The following is a 16,320-nucleotide window of genomic DNA, read 5'->3' as shown; positions in this document are numbered from 1 at the left end:
CGCTCTAATTTGAAGATAAAGAATAAAATAAAAGCTAAAAAAGAGACTATCACTCGTATAGAATATAGATATCAATATCGAGTCGACTTCCTAATAAGAAAACGATAGCTGTCAAATGCAGCCTGAGGGGAAGTTTTGTAAAACAACATACAGGAAGTAAATCGACTTGAAGCTGGGTAGCAGTGAACCGGCTTTTTCGACGAGTAAATTGTCTCAGTACGAGACAGAGACGAGTGCTGAAAAAATACACATTTTGGGAATTTTATTTTTTATTTTTGTATTAATTTAGGAATTTTTTGAACCTTTAGAACTTTTGGTTGATTGTGTAAATTTTAGAAGTTCATGACAAGCTTATAATATTATCAAACATTCAAAAAAATTTTAAACGTTTAATCGCTTTACGAGCTCAAGATGTGAGTCCAACTGAGTTTGTGAGTCCAAAATGTGAGGTAATTCAGGATGGACCAAAACTTCAATTTGAAAATTTTCTGACCTTTTAAAATTATTTTTTTAAACATTGTAATTATAAAAAAATTTAAGTTAATTAGGAAAAATTATTTTAATTATTTAAAAATGATAGAAGACACCGTTTTTAATTTAATACAACTTTCAACCAAATAATTCTATTTTCAGAAAAAATTTTTTTAACCGAACAGTTGACTTTTTATCCAAGTAGTTACATTTTAAGCCAAAAAAAGAATGTTCAGAAGACAGTGGAATTTTCAAGAAAAAAGTAAATTTTCTATGCAGAAAGACAATGGATGAATGTAAAAAAAGAGCTGGTTTTCAGAATACAAAGATGAATTTACGAACTACATTTTTTAATTTTTGAACAAACAAGATTAAACTTCAACCAAAAAAGTTGCAACTTTGAAAAAATAAATAAATTTTCAGCAAAACAATAAAATTTTCATTAAATTTAGCCTTTTTTTAGTCAAATAGTTGACTTTTCAACTCATGAAGAATCAATGTTTACAAAAAATGGAATAGTTAAACTTTTGCATAAAAAATTAATTTTTTGCCAAAAGAAAAGGAATTTTGGACGAAATAGTTAAGTTTTCATCCCAGGAGGTGAATCTTAAACAAATACATTTTGAACCAAGCATTTAAACCTTTAACCATGTACTTTAATTTTTGATAAAAAAAGATAAATTTTTCAGAAGAAATTTAAATTTTGAAACAAGTAGATGAAATTCTAACTAAAATGATGAATATTCAAGAAAGAAAGGAATTTCGAGGAAAGTACGTCAAATTTTAAAGAAGTAGTTGAATTTTCAACAAAAAATAAAACGAATTTTCAAGAAAATAGTTACATTTTCAACCAAAGAGGTGAAACTTTAAAACAGTTTTTTTAACAAAGTATTTTAACTTTCAACTAAATGGTTGAATTTCAAATAAAAAGAGATTAATCTTTTTGTAATAATCAAATTATTAACTTAATAAATAAATTTCTAACTAAAATGATTAATCTTCAATAAAGGAAAGGAATTTTTTAAAAGAAGTTTAACTTTCAACCAAGTTAGTTGAATTTTGTATCCACAAAAAAAAGAATTTTTAACGTAGTACATAGTTTAATTTAATAGGTGAATTTTCAACAATAATAGATTTTCAAACACAAAAAGATCAGTTTTTACCAAAATAGTTTAAGTTCCAACCAAGTATATGAATTTTCAACCAAAATTATAAATCAGCTACATAAAAAAAATTTTTAATAAACTAGTTCAACTTTCAACATCAATGTTCTGTAGAACAGTTGAATTCTCAACTAGAAAATATGATTGTTGAAAAAACAACTATTTAATGGAGTAGTTAAAACTGCATTCAACCACATGAAGTTGCAACTAAAAGAATTAATCTTCAACTAGAATTATTTAATTTTTTAACTTTCGAAATTTTTCGAAATTCACGGAAATTCAGAGTATTTACAAAATTTACAAAATGTTTCGATACTTAAAAGTAATTTATCGCTTTAGGTTTGTGTGATCCAATTAAAATTTTTCTTTAAACCATCTTAGAAGAGAGTTCTATCAACATTGAGGTCTTATTTTTGATTACTAATACATGATTTCAGAATTTTATGTAACATATGACATAGTAAAATTTTCAATCAAAGAGATGAATTTTAAATAAAAATGATAAATCTGCTACCGAAAAAATACAATTTGAATTTTCCAACCAAATCTACCTTTCAACCAAAGACATCGATTTTCATCTATAAAATGATAAATCTTCAAATGGAATACACCAAACTCTCGCTTTCAGTAAAGTGTCGGGGATTGCAACCGCTCTCGCCCTGCTCCCCTGAGAAACTACGGAAACTAGCGGTAGTTCTAGGAAGGCTGAGAATGGGGTTACTGAAAGCGAGAGTTTGGTGTAATTCAAATTTTTAGCTTTTGATATTCTTTGAAGTTTTTGAAATTTACGGAAATTCAGATATCAATAGTAATTCATCTCTTCAAGTTGGTCTAATTTAATTAAAGATTTTTTTATAACCATTTTAGAAGAGAGGTTTATCAACACTGAGACACAAACGTCATCAAAGCAGAACCATGCAGATCCCCATAATGAAATAGAGGGCACGATGCGAAATAGTACATGATGTACCAAAGTTAGCAGTGGGATTTTTTCCATGTAAAACGTAATTTGACATTGTCAAATTCTCAATCAGAGATGAATTTCGAACTAAAATGATAAATCTCCAATAAAAAAATTTGTTTAATAAATTAGTTTAACTTTCAACCCAGAGTTAAAAAAAAGACTTTTTAACAAAGTAGTTAAACTTTGAACCAACGACATGAATCGTTTCGAGTTGGTTCAATCCAATTAAACTATTTTTTAAGCATCTCAGAAGAGACATTTATCAACACTGGCGTAAATTAATGCAGGCGTGTCATCATAGCAAAACCATACAGATCCTCACAATGAAACAGAACGCACGATGCGTAAGGTTGAGTAAGACCCATGAGTAATTCAGTATCACTTAGGCTGGCATGATTGATCCGGAAATACGTGACTGGTTCAATACCAGAAACAAGCCTGGCCTGGTTGGATTAAGATTGAAGTTTCTTTCGAGAGGGAGTTTAAACTAAGAACAAGATTACACCAAGTACTTCTATTCAGGTCACCAGGTAACCGAATCTTCTACTAGAAAAACAGAGTAAATAGGGAGAAAACGAGTCTTCAAGGAATTAAGAAAATGTAAACAAGGGGGTAAATGAGACATTCTAGACGAGGAGGAAAAAACAGTTGACGAGAGCAGTGACTGTAATTTTGCTTGCTTATTCTAGAGGGAAGAACAATTTTACCGTACCTCGCCTCAAGCTCCTCGAAAGAACTGGGATGTAAATTGAGTTCATTATTTCTTGAAATCCAAGACTAAATTGTGCATCTGGGGTTCAACTGTAAGATGATTCAATCTGGAATATTGATGAAGTCAAATTTTCTGACAAAGAAACTCGAAAGAGTACAATTTTTCGTCTTTACAAATTCAATAAAATAAAAACCATTTCTTTTATTCTAATCATATTTTACTTCTTTTTCGAAATTTAAAACTTTGAAACATTGAAAAGAGATGGTTTGAACATTCTGAAAACATTTGCTTTTGCTCTGAGGATCAAATGAACTTTTTAATACCAGCTTTCGAAAACTTTTGAAAACCAGATAAACAATGTCAAGCATTTGATTCAGAAGGAAAGAATAAAATACTGTTAAAAGGTTTTTAAAAAGTACAAAAAATTGTTTTTGTCGCCGACTTCGATGTTAAATTCTTAGTGTTTCTAGAATACGAATGATCAAAGTTGAAATCTAAATCATTAAATTTTAAAATAAAACTTGAAAAGTCTGTATCTAAATACGACTGCCATCCTATTTTGAGAGATAATTGTATTAGAGGCAAACATTCCCGGTCATTCCCCAGTTCTCAAAAATTTGTCAGGATCATTGAAATTAAAAAAAATCGAACTCTTGTAAGTCAAATTTTCCATTTGAAGTAATAAAAATTAAATTTCAACTTAAATCACTCGAATTGGAGCTTTGATGAGTTTTTAAATTTTTACATAGTGCTTAAAATTTTATTAATTTAAACGCTTCATAATTAATTATGTAAAAAATTAAAAGTTCTTAACTTCTCAAATTAACAATTTTAAATTAAATTACATTGAACTGCAAAAAATAATTTGCAATTCTAATTCAGAAAAATAATTGATAACCAAAATCTACTCTCTTCGAACTCAGTAAGAATGTTTAAAATAAAATTAGTGCCTCTTCCAGGTTAGAAAATCTTGAAAATCCAAATTTCCACTATTCCAACTCGATACAAATGTTAAAAATAAAAAAGGTCCTTGTTCCAAATCAGAAATAATGAATATAAAAATATTTTCCTTCTCTAACTCGATCAAAATCTTAGATATAAAAAATTACCTCTTTTAATTCAGAAAAAAATCGGAATTTCCTCCCTTCCAATTAATTAAAATTGTTTAAAACAAAAAATTCTGCTTCCAATTTATAAAATATTGAAGAAGAAAATTTCTTCTCTTTCCACTCGATAAAACTTTTAAAAACAAAAAAATGTATCTCTTCCAAGTCAGCCAAAAATTGAAAAACGAAATTTCTTCTATTTCAACTCAATTTAAGAGTTAAAAATATAAAATTCTTCCGTCAGCTGAATAAAAATGATAAACATAAAACAACGGCCTCTTTCAATTCACAAAAAATTAAAAACTAAAACTTCCTCTCTTCTAACTAAATAAAAATGTTTTAAAACAATTTCCCTCTTAAAACTGAGAAAAAAGGTTGAAAATAAAAAGTTTCCATTTTTAACTTATTAAAAACGTTGAAAAGAAAAAATGGCCTCTTCCAATTCAGATAGAAAATATATAACCAAAATTGTGTACCTTCCAATTCAATAAAAATGATAAACATAAAACAAAGGCCTCTTCCAATCCAGAAAAAGTTGAAAACAAAAATTTCCTTCCTTCGATCTAACTCAATAAATATGGTAAAAATAAATCCAATTTCCTCGTTTCAAACGCAATAAAAATGTAAAAAACAAAATTGTTCCTCTTCCAATTGGGAAAATAGTATATACCAAAATTTCTTTCCTTCATTTTTAAATAAGCATAGTGAAATTCAAATGCTTTTTTCTACATAAATTCTTTTAAGTTAAATTATTTTAATTTTAAATAATTTTAAATCAATAATTGTGGGCTCGGATCAACGGGGCTGAGCGCCAAAAAGTTATTACCACTAACACTTTAACTTTAAAATTGAATTTTTTTAAATAAAACAATTAAAATGGCAACATTCAGTTTCAAATTGTTTAGTTTTTATTATTCAGTTCAGTTTTAAAATTTAAACCTATAAATTGGTTAATATAAAAAAATTCGATTCGTCTGGTAAAATAAATAATTTTTCAATTTTTAACACTCGAACTACAGTTCAGTTATGAAAATCAAGTTAAAATGTTTTTTATCCCAAATTTTCGAATACAAAAGTTTTTAATTTTTAATTGTGTACGTCTTGAAAACTGCATTAGGATATTCTATTAATTAAAAATGTACACTTTAAAATGAAGACCTAAAATAATCAAAAAATAAACTTACTATCATTTCCCGGTTTTTCCCCGCCTAAAAAAATTTCCCGTTTCCTGACTCAGTGGCCATCCTACTAATAAATAAGGAACAACTTTCTCATTTCAATGTAAATTGAGGAGAAATTATAAAAATATTTTATCTCGTCTACTCATTAAAACAATGATTAAAGTTGTAAATTGCATACAAATAAATAAAAAGAGCAATGGCTGTGACACTTTTCAGGGTGAAAAGCCCTTTCATAAGAAACTTGAAAACTCACATTCAACAAAATTAGAATAAATATGTAAATATTAAGGTATCGCAGTTACGAAATAATGTCATGCAAAAGGGTGGCGACAGTGCAATATTTTCCTTGACGTTTCTGGCGAGGTTAATCTCGCAAATCGCTTTTGAAACCAGCAGGTTTTTAGAAGAGGCATAAACAGCGAGTAACATCTAATATTCATTACTTTCAGCTTTTAAACATTGAGATTCAACCCTTATCATCACTTGTGTTTTTCTAACAAATTTAACTTTGAAAATCGGTACATTGTACAATATACATCTATTATCGTGTTTTTTCTGATGGGCGGGGGGGGGGGGCACTTCTAAAAATGCGTTTCAGTGGAGGCGCATTATGCGGATCATATATCGGATTAGCCTGGATTACATAGCATTATTGTGGATTACTTCGCCTAAATCCGATTCACGCGAATTCTCAATCAAGGTTAATTTTCTACAAAAAAAATTGTAATAAAATACATGAATCTTCAACGAAATAGTAACGCTTGCAATAAAGAAATTAATTTTTAACTAGAAAAAAGAATCGATTTTTAAACCAAAAACAAAAATTTCTCAACAAAATAATGACATTTTTAAACAAACCACTCTTCAGTTTTCCCTAAAAAACAAGAATTTTCAACCAAAGAGATGAATTCTTAAATCAAAAAGATACATTTTTAATAAAAAATAGATTAGCTAAAATTGCAGTTAAAAAATTAATCTCCACCCACAAGTGGAAAAGTTAAATTTTTAAATTAAAAAATTCTTACAAAATTTTTTTTTTTACGACAACAATTAAATTCTTAGGCAAAGAAATGAATTTTCAATAGAAATGATTGATTATGCATTTCCAGTCAAAAAATCGATTTTTAATTAAGTAGTTCAACTTTCGTCCAAGTAGTTGAATTTTGTACCAGGACGGTCAATTTGCTACCAAAAAAGACCATTTTTAACTAAATATGTGCATGAATTTTCAAGGAACAGTTGAATTTTTAAATAAAAAAGATAAATTTATAATAAAAAATGGAATAATACATCTTCAGTACACAAAATTAATTTATACAAAAAAAAAAACGAATTCTCAACATAATAGTTGAAAGAAAGACGAATTTTCAAGCAAGAAGATTAATTTTCAAATCAAAACGACTAATTTTAAACGAAAATGTTGAATTTTCAACTCAAACAGATAACTCTGAATTACTTGATATGTATCGGATTACAAGTGAATTATGCATTATTACATTATTAAATTCGATTTAACAGTATTATGCCTTCGGATAAGAGAGGGGTCTAGCTGATTACCAGAGTTGTTTCCACCTCGTGTACACTTGGGAGTTCAACTATCGACCAGGTAGTAAAATTTTCAACTAAAAAAAAGATAAATTTAAAAAAAAAGTTAAAAAAATGAAAATAGTTGAAAAAAAGATAATATATGTAAATTACTACAAATTATATGGATTGTATCGAGATTTAATCCATGCCAAGGATATTGTTTAATTGTCAGGCTTGTTAAGCTTATCCTGAAGGATTGATACTCCGCGGCCGCCTAGACCTGACGAAGACCTGCCGTTTCATTATCTCTCATCACGATCTTACTTTCACCTTTCCTCTCCCACAATGAGAAAATTAATTCAACTAATAAAAACCCTATAATCTGCATAAATTCTGTTTTGCAAATTTTTCGCAGCAAACGGCAAGTAACTGGTGCGAAGCAGTGCGAAAAAAAATTGGATTTTAACATTCTGAATTTATTATTTTAAAAATGCCACCTAATTTAATTGAAGAAAAATAAAAAAGTGACTACAATTCAAGTCCCATATAATAGTTTCAGGGCTTATCTCGGTCTGGTCTTGACGCTAAATCGGTACCATCTAAATGTAAACAGTCAGGGCCAATTGAACCGTTTCTAATTGGAATGCACATTATTAAGCAATATACTCGACTGAGTACTCGCCCTTTGCGGCCCTTCCAGGGCGAGAGTCGCAACAGTCTCTCGCCCTGCCCACTCAGAAACTGCGTGGGTGAGCAGTTCAAGGCATTATAAAAGCGGACCGGCTTCTATGTGACCTGGAGTGTAATTTCTAACCCAAGAAGTGATTGAAAGTGAATAACGTGACTATTCTTATTTTAAATTTAGAAGAATTGAAAATAATAGAATGAAATTTATCAGAATTCCACGTGCATTTTAATGAATTCAAGCTGAATTTATAGGATTTCAAAACAATATCATTAAATTCAAAAGAATTGAAATGAATTCGAAAAATTACAAAAAATGTAATTTATGTCAGAAAAATTGAAGTGAGTTAAGAATAACTGGAGGGGAATAAGAACAATTTGATGATATTTATATAACTTCAAAGTAAATAATAAAATTCAATTGAATTGAAAAATTGTATAAACATGATAAAATTAAATAAATTTAGTAAGTTTTGAATAAGTTTGAAAAAATGTAGAAGAATTTTTGATACAATGCTTTAGAATCCTTTAAATCTTTGAGAAATCTTAAAATATCCCTCACTTCTTGTTAATTAGTTCTTTGAATTTCATCAAACTATTATAAAATCCAGTGAAATTCTATGTAATCTCACGATATTTCTTAAAACTCTGGAAAATTGATCACAATACTGTGAGAGCTTTTGAAACACTTTAAAATCATTTCAATCCTCGGAAATATTATAAAAACTTTTGGAATCTTTTAATTAAAAAAATTCCAGAATATTCCATTGATTTCAGAAAAATTTTTCGTGAATATAAAAAAATTTAAGGGGAATAGGAAGAATTTGGTAAAATTCATAAAAATTCGAGTGAATTCAAATCAACTCAAAAGTATGAAAAAAAAATTGAATTCAGTAAGTTTGAAGTGAGTTTCGAAAAAGTCAAAGGAATTAGATCAATTATAATTTAAAGTGCCTATAAAAATTATTGAAACCTATTGCAAATTTATTGGGAAATTCTTCGACGCTTTTTAAAAGTTCCTGAAGATTCCTTTAAATTTTGAAAATTATCCTGTGATACTTTGAAATCCCTTCAAATTATAGAAAATTACTTTTTAAATTTTAGATTCTTTTAAATTATGCTGGAATTTTTTTTTAATTCAGAAATAGGTATAGTGTCTTTATCTTAAAAAAGTGACTAAAAAGTTATGAAATTTCCTTACTTTTGTAATTTATTTTTTAGATCTCTGACTTTTTTCTGACCAACAAAGTTACCTGACTAAAAGGATGGGGAATGTAAGAAACTGGCATTTTACGCTAGCTTTCTTTCATATATGAATTTGTGAAGTTTGCAGATAAAAGAGAAAATATATTTTGAAATGTCGAGAATATGCTCTAAGAAACTTAAAAAAAAAGATAAAGTTCCCTTGGGAAAATAAGAAATTTGACTTCTGTGTAAAACTCTATAGTATGAAAGATTGTTCTTCAGCATTTTTAAATACAATATTTTGTATGACATTAGATAATACTTGAAAAAATAGATTTCGATAACTTTGAAAATAGTGAAGATGTCTAGCAAATTTACAACTTCCTCAATTTTTTTATTTTAAATATTGAAAAATATTGAGCTTTAAAAAAAAATATAAAATTTAAACATTCGAAAGATTAGATTAGACGCCTGAAACTTCAACTTTGCACTGATGATTTCAGCCAAAGCTAAAACACGTTTTAAGCCTATACAATATTCTTTCCACTTCGCAAGAGAGAAAATTTATAGTTTTTAATAAAAAAATTTTTTAAAATCAGTCTTGATGCGCACACATTGTAGGGAAAAAAGGTGAAGGTGAACATTAAACTGTCATTTCTCATTCGTTTTTTGCTTTCATATAAAGTTACGACATTGTCCTTTGAACCTCTCGAATAAAAATAAATGTGATCAACATAAAATTTGAATATGTATTTTAAAATCGTCAATAGATACCGATTATAAAGGTTTTAGCAGCTTCTTTTCGATTTTTAAAATTTTTATAGGCTAAAATTTGGAAGATGTTATTCCTACTTAAAGATGTAAACATCCGAGTTTTTAAAATTTTAATTAATAAAAATTTCGATGTTAAAACAATTACTTCCGATAAATAAGTTTTGAAGAACAAGACAAAATCTGCCTCAGCCCGGATTTGAACCAGGAAAAATTAACAATTATGCCACCTAGACCTTAGCAGATTATCTCTTGTTCTTCCTATCTACCTTTTTGCATGACCTCGGTGGTTAACGCTACACTAATGTATAGAGATGTTTCCGGTTCAAATCCTGGCCGAGGCAGATTTTTTCTTAGTACTCAAAAATTATTTGTTTGAAATAATCATTTTAACATCCAAATTTGTATTGATTTACGATTTTTTATAGGAAAAATGGTACTCACCTGTGCACTACGTTGGCTAGAAGGTCATTGTGTCTTAATCTGTAGTCGACATCGACCTTTTGATAGTTGACAGTCAAGGTACCGGCACGAATGCATCTTTCGTACTCTTCAGCCGGATGTGCCCTAAATTCCCTGGCAAAAACCTCCAGGATTTTTTCACCGACCCACCGACCCTTCGTGAATGTTGTGAAGGTAAAATAGTACGGATACACCTTTCGCAGTCCTGAAAAAATATACAGGATTAAAATATTAAATTGGAAAGAGAATACAAAAAACTCTCGTTTTCAGTATGGTGTCGGGGGACGCCTGAAAATAACTTTGGACTGAATTCGGGGGGATCCAAAGATAAATTAGTCAGGGCCCACTGAACCGCTTCCAATTGAAATGTATCGTATTGCGCAATACACTCGACTGAGTACTCGCGCACTGCGGACCTTCTGAGGCGAGAGTAGCAACCGCTTTCGCCCTGCCCCCTGAAAAACTGCTGGGACCAGCATTTCTAGGAAGCCTGATAACGGAGTAACTTAAAACGAGTTAGGTTGAAAATTGAACTCCTTCGTTTAAAGTTGAACAACTTTCTTAAAAGTTTACTTTTTGGTTGAACATTCATAATTTGTCTTGAAAGTTAGTTTGAAAAATATAAGAACTAATCTTTAAAAAAGAAAATTGAATTATTTTGTGAAAAGTTTAAGGGATCGTCCACGAATTACGTAAGACGTTTTTCTTTTGTTTGAATAAAGACGAGCATAAAATTGCTGTGAAGTTGAGAAGGACACAACGATATAAACAAAAAAAAATGTCTTACGTAATTTGTGGATGATCCCTAACTCACTTGTTTGTAAATTAACTTTTATTGTTTAGAATTCATATTCTTGTGTTTAAAATTCATCTGTTTTATCGGAAATTCTTTTTCGTTTGACAAATTCAACAATTTAGTACAAAATTAAACTATTTGGCGCATTATTAAATTGTTTTGCAGAAAGCTGCTTTTTTATTTTAAATTAATTCTTCTAAATGAACAGGGATCTACTTCACTTTTAGTTAACATTTAATCTTTCTTTTTTAATTTAACCATTTAGTAAGGAAAATTTAGAAACGAATATTAACTTAAAAATAATCCAATAAAATTTAAACTAAAATCGCATCCATCGTTTACACTATTTACTTGAAAAATGCATGCAATTTGTTGAAAATTCGTCTCATTTGGAAGAAAGTTATTCTTCTTGGTTTTGAAATGGACTAATTGCTTCAAAATTGGTGTATTTTATTCAAAATTTACCTTTTTTGCTGGAAACTTAAATCCCAGTGTCGACAATTCACCTTTTTGTTTGATAATTGTCGTTCTGCATTGACTAAAAAACCTTTCTGGATTAGAGGTTACTCTTTTATATTTAAAAATCTATCTCAGTTAAATTTTTAACAAAAAAGTCAATTTTCAACCAAGAAAACATTATTTTTCAACCTAAAAAAAAAACATTTTTTATCCAAAAAGCCGCATTTTCGACTAAACAGATTTTCCAACAAAAACATGAACCTTAAACCAAAAAAGTTTCGTTTTCTTATTAGATTTCATTAATTCAGTTCGAATTTAAGTAAAGAACGAGAAAAAGGGGAAATTTCTTAAAAAAGGAGAAAATGAATACTTTAAAAAAGGGAAATAGGGAAAAAAAATTATGAAGTGTCATAAAAAAATCATTAAAAATCTTTAAATTAAATGAGACGTACTTGAAAAATTACTTTTATAATCAGATATGAAATGATTAAAAAGTTGTGTCATGAATAAAATGCAAGTAAATATAAGTCTTTAAATGGCATCTTGATGGGAATAATTTTCACGATACCCAAGAAAAGTACAAAAAAAACGAAATGAACCTTGCAAATTAGCCTTCAGAGATAAATTTTGATGTTGATTTTATGTGTCAGCAATAAAATAAATATTACTTAATTATTCATTCGCCTTGCTGTAAGTGATTTAGTTCTTTTTTTGTGGTAATGCGAAACGCAGCAGTTATATCGTTACATTACGAAAGAAGTAACTGGTTCTCGTTATCATTACCGTTTTAAAGTATAACTTTTAAGATTCTCATCCTAATGAGAAGGTACTGGTTTTATGTGAAACATTACTTTCGCGGATTCCGTCAAATATCGATGTTTTGAGACCCCCTGAGTCAGTAAAAATAGTTTTCACGTCGGTGTCTGTCTATCGTCGTTGTTGTCCTTGTAGCCTGTAATGACGGTAACATTTGAAGGAATTATTCGATTGAATTCCCCCTTGGCATACTTTATAAGCATATGAAAAGAAAGGACGAGTTCCTTAGCCAGCATTTTTTGAAGAAAATTGAAAAAGTTAGAGCATTTAAAAAATTTTTGAGACCATTTTTTTAATATTTGAAATTTGTTTTGACATCTATTTATAGTAAACCAAAATACGAACTATTTCTCCCCGTTACTTTTTTTGATAAAATAGAAATGTCTAAAGTTGTCGCATTTTCTAAATGCAAAAGGCCAAACGAAAATGAACATTTGCAGCCAAAATAGCGTGATATGGAAGAAATTCCAGAGAAGAAAAACGTTACATTTTGAAGGTCCTGCAACATTGTCTAAAGAATTTTTTAAATTTTTCTATCAAAAAATTGAAAATTTTAATCGTAAAAAAACGAATGAAAAAGCAATAACTCCCTTTTGTGGAAAACAAAACAAGATGCGAAAAGAGATTGATTGAAAAAAAGTGCACCTAAAAATGAATAGCGAATTTTTCAGGAATTACTTTTTTGTAGGATAAGCAGTTTTTGGTTTATTTTTGAAAAACAACATTGAAAATAAAAAAATTATATTTGAGTACAACGATACCGGCTACAAGAGTAATTAAGACAACATTTATTCAACCAAAAAAGATTTCAGCGCAGCTAAGAATAAAGCTTAACGCAAAATAAGTAAGATATATTAAAGTAATCATGATAAATACAACTTATACTTTATTTTGCAAAATATAAATACCCAATCCCTAGGCGCGCTCAAACTTGGGAGCAAAGCGAGCCGCGCGCATAGCGCGAGGTGTGGATGTGCCCGCGCAGCAGGCAGATTTTTTTAGTTACTTTTGTAAAAAAAAGTAACTGTAGTTAATTAGTTAGGATAATTATATAGAATATATAATAAATAGGATGATTAATAATTTTGAAGATAATAACGCTTGTTTCTATTTGTATTTAAAGCTGCCAAACAGTCATTTAAATCACTTTTAGTCACTTTTCTTTTTCAAATCACACTTAGTCACCGTTTCAATAAATTATAAAAGAGAACTCAAGAATTTTTCAATTTTATTGCATTCTTTTTTAATTCATCCTAAATTCTTGGAAAACTATTAAAATTCACTGAATTCAATGGATCTTTTTTGGATGACTTTGTCTAGCCCTCCTGAAAAATTGGGGAAGTTAGAAAAGGGGGATGGACTGTTCGTCTCGAAAATTCGTGTCGACTACCTAAGCTTATACAAAATATTGAACTATGCCTCCCGAATTTCGCGAGGACGAGAAACTTCATTTTCGAATTTTTTTAAATTCAACCTGAACAGTTTTAAATTCACTTAAATTATTTACATTTTATCTTTCTTTCACATGAATTTGATCAATTCTCTTAAATTCTTCTCAATTTATTTCAATTTTACTAAAATTAATTAAACATACGTATCATTGAATAAAATTTTCTGTTCAATTAATCTAAATTAATTTGAAAATTACCTAAAATTCTTAGTAACTTATCCTGGATTTTTTGTAATTATTTTGAATTCTTCTAAATTTTACTGGTGTAGTAGTATAAGTAGTATAATTCACCCTGAAGTTATTGAAACTCGCCTTGAATTGTTAAGCATTTCATAAAATTCTTTTTAATTTGCTTCAATTTTCCTCATTTATTCTAACCATTCCATGTTTTTTTACTATTTTTTAATTGTTTTCCATTTCTTTAAATTCGCCCGAATTCTATTCAATTCGTGTTTTTTTGCACTTTTTCAATTCAATCACATTCTATTGAATACGGTGCACTTCCATGTACTCATTTCGATAGAAATACAGTTAAACTCTTCTATAGCGCCGATTTTGGGGGCTGACAGCGGGTGGGAACTAACTCATTATAGCCCGGTCCGCTTTTATTTGCTCACGCCCGAGTGCTCGCATAAGAGATAACCGCAGACCCCGCGCACCCCGCGTAGCTCCTGTTACACCTACCTGCGACGCAGTGTTAATTCTCAGAAGGGTTATTAAAGGGTTTCACTGTATTTGAATAGTGACAAAGAAAAATTGGTTGGAAAAGCAATAGCTAAATTCTCTTCAATTCTTCTAAATTTACTCCAATTTTAATGAAATCAGTCTATTATTTTAGATTTTTTACAACTCTTCTGAATTCGTTATAAATTCACCTTGAGCTTTTATTAATTTATCTAGAATTCGCTTTAATTGATTTATTATTTTGAATTATTATTATATTAAGGTCAGTTACACCAGCTACAAAACTGTAGGAGTTATATCAGGTGACTGCTGTGTTGGGCAAAATTGAAAGAGTTTAAACCGGAATTCAGCGATAGTATTGCAATATGAATTGCCACAAGTTCTTCATATTGAAGAAAAAAATCCACGGATATAATTTATTTTTTGAAAAAAAAAGAAAAACATTTTTTCGAAATAATCGGTATAAAAATAGGGTAAGAGACAACGTGTCTTTCCGAGGTTACTTGTGAGTAATCTCTATAGAAGAAAAAGGCTCAAGATCTGGAATTGGGATGGGTTGATAGAAAAAAAGAGGGACGCGTTAAGAGCCCGGTGAGAGTAGGTGGAAGAAGTGTTTCCGATAGGTGCCTAGAAGCTTAGGAAGACAATACGTCGACCTCGTTGTCGTCGGATTTTCCGGAAAATTCGACGTTTTTGAGTAGGAAAAAAGCTTCTCTCAAGGAACAGAACATTTGTCTCCCTTATCAGCATCTTCTTTCAAATAGAATGAAGAAAAAATTTCGAATAACTTACTTTATGAAATACACACTCAGAAAAATATTTTTCTTGAATTAAAGAAACCGTATGATTTTAAATTTGTCGTAAATTTTGTCGTAACAGAAAAAAATTCTTTGAATCAAATAAACTTTTTCATGACTGAGAGCCAAATAATATTTATCTTTGATGAAAAGAAAAAGTTTACAAATTAAACATTTGTGAAGGAAACTGTGGAAAGTTTACAAAAAAATCTACTTTTTCAAACAAATTTTCTTTTTGAATAAAATTTTTATTAAATTCTCATGTGAAATTATGCATAATTACACATGAGAATATAATAAATATACACATGTTTTTAATAAAAAATTCGCTTTTTTCTTGATTACTAAACAGTCGAAAATTGATGTATATTGAAAAGTGAGATTTCCACTGTTAAAAATTGCAGAAAAATGAAAATGAAATTTTCAACTTTTGAAAATTAAAAAAAGGCGAATTTCGTATTATATACAAATTTTCATTTATCATGCGTTGTAAACTGAATTTTCTCAGAATTAAAAATTAAAAATTGAACTTAAAACTAGAAAAAAATTGAAACGAATCTTACTTTAAATTTTATTATCACATAATGTGATTGGGTAGATTTTTTTAATTTTGTAAAACTCCCGATCAAAGCATAAATTCACGGTCATTTCCCGTTTTGCCCAGGATAAAATTTGTTTTCGATAATTTCCCGGTTGTCACGGTTTACTGGTTAAACGGAATCTTTAAGAAAAATATTTATTTTCAAGAAAAATAAAAATTCGCATCTCTTGCAATAAAGAAGCGAGATAAGGAAAAAATCAGACGAGCTAATTTGTTCTAATTGAAAAATTCGAAAGGAATTGTTTAAGTTCTTTTCTCTACAGTGCGATTTCTTCGAAATATTAGTTAAACTATTAATAAAGTCGACAATAAATCTCTTTTTCTTAAAACAATATTATTTTTTTAACAATTTTCAACATAAATAAATAATAATAATAAATTAAAATTTTATGAAATTATATTGTTTTAAGAAAAATGCAACTATACAGCAAATTTTTATTTTTCATAAAAATAAGTACAATGTTTTTTTTTCCAAGATGCGGCAACAATAT

General features: G+C 28.9%; 1 protein-coding gene across 2 annotated transcripts in view; it reads right to left on the bottom strand.

The window, feature by feature from the left end:
• The window catches only part of LOC117168051 (RNA pseudouridylate synthase domain-containing protein 2-like), a 485,526-nt gene that overhangs the window by 67,908 nt on the left and 401,298 nt on the right, over nt 1–16,320 (bottom strand). For both annotated transcript variants that reach the window (XM_033353396.1, XM_033353397.1), the window contains one exon: nt 10,209–10,431. In XM_033353396.1, coding sequence (XP_033209287.1) covers nt 10,209–10,431 — 223 coding nt within the window. The remainder of the gene's footprint in view (nt 1–10,208; nt 10,432–16,320) is intronic.

This window comes from Belonocnema kinseyi, chromosome 2, assembly GCF_010883055.1.
Source record: "Belonocnema kinseyi isolate 2016_QV_RU_SX_M_011 chromosome 2, B_treatae_v1, whole genome shotgun sequence".
NCBI lineage: Eukaryota > Metazoa > Arthropoda > Insecta > Hymenoptera > Cynipidae > Belonocnema > Belonocnema kinseyi.
The sequence above is the reverse complement of the archived record's forward strand: the minus strand, read 5'-3'. Positions and strand labels throughout refer to the sequence as shown.